We start from the raw sequence: 5,098 nt of genomic DNA, 5'->3' as shown, positions 1-5,098 counted from the left end.
GCAGGAGTGACATAGCAGGACATGACTAGATAAGAGGAATGATGGCAGAGCCTTAAAATAGAGGTGAGGTACAAGAGTTGCTGCATATTTCATATATATATATATATATATATATATATATATATATATATATATATATGCATGCAGGTGCATACATATATGTTGCATATATATATATATATACATATGTCTACATACACACATACTCATATAACTGCATATATGTATATATAATACATAAAATGCTGGATATAGTTATTATATGGCAAACTCTTTCACTTCCAAGTCAGTAGATTGGATTGTCCGAGGTAGGACAATGTGAGTGCAGGGGCAGAAAAGGTACTGGAGGATGGAGAGGAATCTGAACTCCATTTAAACAGGTCAGTAACATGACCTTCAACCCACTCCCCTCAGGGTAGGGGCGGGGAGAGAAATAATTGGGAATGAACAAACTCAGAGACCCTTTCTGCTCATAGAAGGGAAGGGTCAGGCCTGCAGAGATCTCATGATGCCCTTCACTGAACTAGTTAAACATCTAAAGTAAGAACCTGTAGCCACTGCTCTTCTCCTAATCTGACTGGAAGGCTTTAGAAATCCCTTCAAAAGAGGAAGAGAACCAGGCCAAGAGAATAACAAAAAGAGACAGGCAGAAACAATCAGGAATTCCAGTGACAAAAAGGAAAAGAGGGAAAGCAAAAACTTGAAGGGCAGAAAGAGGTTAGAGTAGGAGGAAGAGATTGGATTCAACACAGAGCACAGAAGCTGCTTCTTCTCCTGGCCACTGGACTGGTGAGGATGAACTGAAGTAGAAAGGACAAGAAGAGTCTGAACAGCTTGAGACACGAGGCCACAGAACCACCTTACGGGGATGCATAACTCAGGCATGATCTGCTTTGTTGTAGGGAGTTTCTTATGGGTAAGTCATCTTTGACATTCTTCTTTATGGGATCTCTGCTTGGATATGGAGTTACCTTGGAAAGATGGAGGGCCATTAACAATAATAATTTCCCTGATACTGGAAAGAACTGGACATTTAAAAGGCACAGACAGAGAAGATAATATTTGCTGCTATTCCAGAGATGGTAACTCAGACATTAGAGTACCCAAGGAAAAGGAATGAGAAGGATAGGAGTGCTGGAGGGACAGAGCAGTTTTCAAGCCAGGGTGGGTATCATTTGAAGCAGGGTATTTAAATTCTTAATAAGTTCTTAATATTTGAGCATGGAGAAGGATCTACAGCTGGAGAATGACAGGGCTTGTAGTGAAGAAAGGGGAAGTTGTGGTGACATTAAAGTTAAGAACTAAATAGGATTTTAAGGACTACAGGAAGTTAATATATGAAGCAATGCTGATGGTAAGATTAACTTCAAATCTACAGCAGAATATATGATAGAAACAATGGAAGATAGACAACAAAACGTCTTTACCATAGGAGAACCAGACTCATAATATAAAATATATACAAGATGCAGGTGACAAAGATTTAATTCGCTCTAGCTGTGTCTTTGCTGCTTTTCTCCTTCTAGTTCCTCCAAGTGAGAGGTGAGGAAGGCTGCCTCAACGCTGAACTGTTAAGTATTTGTCAATCTTGCTCTTCATTTGAGAAAACAATGAACAAAGGCAATACTGGACATGGGCATTATGACCTGATGGTTGACATTTTCCAGAAAAATCTTATTTAATTGTTTTTAAAAATCCTATAAAATCACCATTACTTTGAATGTGAACTGTGTCGGTTACTATTTTTATTGATCAGCATACTGATTGTGTGGTACTGCTCCTGCTGCCTATTTGCATTACTGCAATAGTTAAGAGCTTTCTGGTATAATTTCAATTGACCGTGATTATGAATTTAAAATCAAACTTTCCTTGAAAAAATGGTTTGAAATTAACTGCTTTGGTGAATATTACTATCAGTGATGTCATTTGTAAGAATAACCTAAATGATATATTGACAAAAAAAGAAAAAAAAACATACATTAGTGAAGATCTCTAAGGTTTGCAAAGGGAATTGGGTCAAGGATAAATATCAGGACAACAATCAAGATATAAAGCCAACAGAAGGGAAATTCACCTAACAGGAATATTCATGAGGTTGGACAACTGTGTCCTCCACAAAGCACAGTGAGTTTCTCATCATTGTGCCATCTGGAATCTGGACAAGTAAGTGGGGAGCAAGAGGGGAGATGGAGGAGGGTGCCATAGGGATCTTTGCATTTATTTGGTGTTCTGTGGATAACTATTTCTTGTACCCTCTTCTCTTCAGCTGTTCAGGTACAGCATGGGACCATCTGTGGTATATCTGGTAAGATAACATGTTTACTCTAAATATCTGCATCTCTAAACAATTCCAGCAGAAAAGGGTGGGATTAAATGTGACTCGCTCAGGAGTGATGCCACCCCCTCCTTTTCCCTGGCTCTCTCTAGAGCTCTACAAGAGCAAGGCAACCCCTCAGATATCTCACTGTCTTTAACAAAAGGCGACCCACCAGCCTCCTTTTTTATTCCACATATTTAGTCATACGAACACTATTAATAATGTATTCATGGCACAATATGCCTTTTAGAAACCTGATTTTTAAAGTAAGTTCTGGCTGATTTCCTAGTCATTCCCACCAGGATGAGATTAAGAAGGATGGTAGCTGTTGAACATCTAGAAGGCTGAATTAATAAGGATAGTCAGAAGACCGCAAGATCCAATTTTTCCTCTCTGCTTGTCACTCATGACGAGATGTCTGAAGTACCTAGTTCTGGTCCCCTAGTACAAAATAGATGTTGGCACAGAGAGAGAGCCGATAAAAAGAACCAGGTTTCTTCAGCCCAGAGGAACCCAAGGGGTCAAAGTAATTGCAGTTTTCCACTACCTAAGGGGCATCTTGAGAGAAGATAGAGACTTCTCAGAAGTGCTCAGTAGAAGCTCATAAGGTGGCTGACCAAGGTGCAGACAGGAAAAATTTCATTAGACAGGAGAAAAAAATGCTTCCCCTAAGGATGGTGCAGCACTTGAACAGGTGCCTGGAGGGGATGACAAATCTGCATCCCTGCAGTATCTGAGTTTGGATACTGTCCAAATTCAGCTGGACAAACCCCCAGGTGACTTTGTTTAGCTTTGAGGTTTACCATGCTGCAAGCAGCCAGAGACATTAAGAGGTGTCCTGCAGACAAAATCTTTCTGTCCTAATTCTGTGTCCCCTCCTGCTGCAGGCTGGTGCTGGTGATCGGGGGTCTCCTGCTCCTGTGTGGCCTGGTCTCCGTCTGCGTGAGGTGCTGCTTCCAGTGCCATCAGCCAGGGGACGAGTCGGGCCCTCAGCCCTACGAGGTCACCGTCATTGCCTTTGACCACGACAGCACCCTCCAGAGCACCATCACTTGTGAGTTGGCCTTGCCAGATCCTGGGGAATTCAACACCCTGTGTAGTGAGGGGCTGCACCATAAAGTCCAGCTGGTGACATCCCAAGGCTCAGAGAGGGAAGTTCATGGCAGGATGGAGGGAAAGCGACCTCTGTACATGCTACGCACAAAGATGCCCAGCTGTGAGACATGTTTGGGTGGAATCAGGGCAGCTACAGGTTTCAGTGGCATTTCAGGAGAGAGGATTTGTGGGATGCTGCTAGCGGGATTTCACACACGTTCCTTGTAGGGAAGAGTGAAAGACCAGGAAAAGGAAAACCTTGTGACTGTGGGAAGAGAAAAGCCTGTGTCCTGTGGATATCCTTGCCCTCCTCTAATCACACGATGCTTTCAGGATGAGGCAAACAACTTTGCTCTCTTCTCTTCCAGCTCTCCACTCAGTGTTTGGGCCTGCTGCCAGGAGAATTTTGGCCGTGGCACACTCCCACAACGCTGCCCAGGGAACACCTCCTCTCTCCACATCAGACACCCCTCCAGTGTACGAAGAAGCTCTGCACATGAGCAGGTTCACCGTGGCCAAGGCGGGGCAGAAGGTGCCAGGCCTGGATCCAGTGCCGGAGGAAAAGCCGCAGGCACCTGCCGAGGGCCAGAATGCCCAGCCAGCCCTCCCAGGACACTGATGTCTGTTTTTTCTTGACAGCAAATAATACAGGATAGATGCATGCAGAGAATAATTCAGGTGGGCAGGGTTTTAAGAATTTCAGAGTAACTTCCTTAGTCAATTGAGAAAGGGGGAGAAAAAGCAACTAAAATTCCAAACATTTTCAGATCTAGCATAGTCTAATGGCACTTTTGGACACCTCCTTCAGATAATTTGCATTCTCCAAGTCCATTCATTACATGCACACAACACTAGAAACACACTTTGCACAAATAAGCAGGCAGCAGGATCAAGGCGCTGAGCCATTTTGTAGGCTAGTGATCTGCAGGGTGGCTACAGATGCAGTCTCATTCCTCTTGCCTTTAGCCAAAGCTTCTTCAGGATGGCAAAGAGGTCTTCAAACCAGAAAAAAAGAACGACATTTGCAAAGGTCTGTTATGACCCAATATTGACACCAAACTTCTGGAAATTGCCAACCATTTATAGCAAATTAAATTAAAAAATAATGGAAACAATCTGCATGTAAATGAAAGACATAATACATACAGACAGTATGTACAGAGTGTGGCCTGAATGCTCTGCAGGATACATAGAACGAACAGAGTCTGGTTCTGAATGGAATATATAGCAGTTCTGAAATGGTAGTCACATGCTCTTGTATATGAATTAAAAAATATTATATATGTACCAACAGATCAAACAAAGGGAGGAGCAAGAACACAACCTCTGAAATAAAGCTCATTCATATTTTCAATGCATTCATATAGTATCACTTATTAATTCCTAATGTTGCTGTCAAAACCAGATCAGTTGAAGTAACACCACTTAAAGCATGCAAGCCATTTCTCAGACTGAATAATTTGTGAGTCTCTCCTGGTCAATACAAATATGTTGAACCATCCAGAAATATTAATGAAATTGGATGAACATAAGTATGGCTCATCCATAAAACCTTGGACTAGGTAGTCAGGAGAAGGTGAGTGTTGAACTACATCAATGTTGTCTCTACCCTGGATTCAGCACGTGAAAACATTAAAGCAGAACAACATTAAATATCACATGATGATTCATTCAACCATGAATAAA

At 42.2% G+C, this 5,098-nt stretch overlaps 1 protein-coding gene across 2 annotated transcripts; it reads left to right on the top strand.

The window, feature by feature from the left end:
• Positions 1–212: 212 nt before the first annotated feature.
• On the top strand, positions 213–4,770 carry TMEM52B (transmembrane protein 52B). Of its 2 annotated transcripts, none has more exons than XM_066183701.1 (5): positions 213–916; positions 1,527–1,542; positions 2,267–2,305; positions 3,205–3,371; positions 3,781–4,770. In XM_066183701.1, the coding sequence occupies exons 1-5, from the start codon at positions 913–915 to the stop codon at positions 4,029–4,031; spliced, it is 477 nt and encodes a 158-aa protein (XP_066039798.1). In that variant the 5' UTR covers positions 213–912; the 3' UTR covers positions 4,032–4,770. The 2 variants fall into 2 exon arrangements, with proteins under 2 accessions (XP_066039798.1, XP_066039797.1); XM_066183700.1 differs by having other exon boundaries at positions 216–916; positions 1,527–1,570.
• The last annotated feature ends 328 nt before the right edge of the window (positions 4,771–5,098 follow it).

Source organism: Chamaea fasciata, unplaced genomic scaffold (genome assembly GCF_029207755.1).
Source record: "Chamaea fasciata isolate MVZ Bird 193981 ecotype frontalis unplaced genomic scaffold, bChaFas1.0.hap1 SCAF_5, whole genome shotgun sequence".
Taxonomy (NCBI): Eukaryota; Metazoa; Chordata; class Aves; order Passeriformes; family Sylviidae; genus Chamaea; species Chamaea fasciata.
The sequence above is the reverse complement of the archived record's forward strand: the minus strand, read 5'-3'. Positions and strand labels throughout refer to the sequence as shown.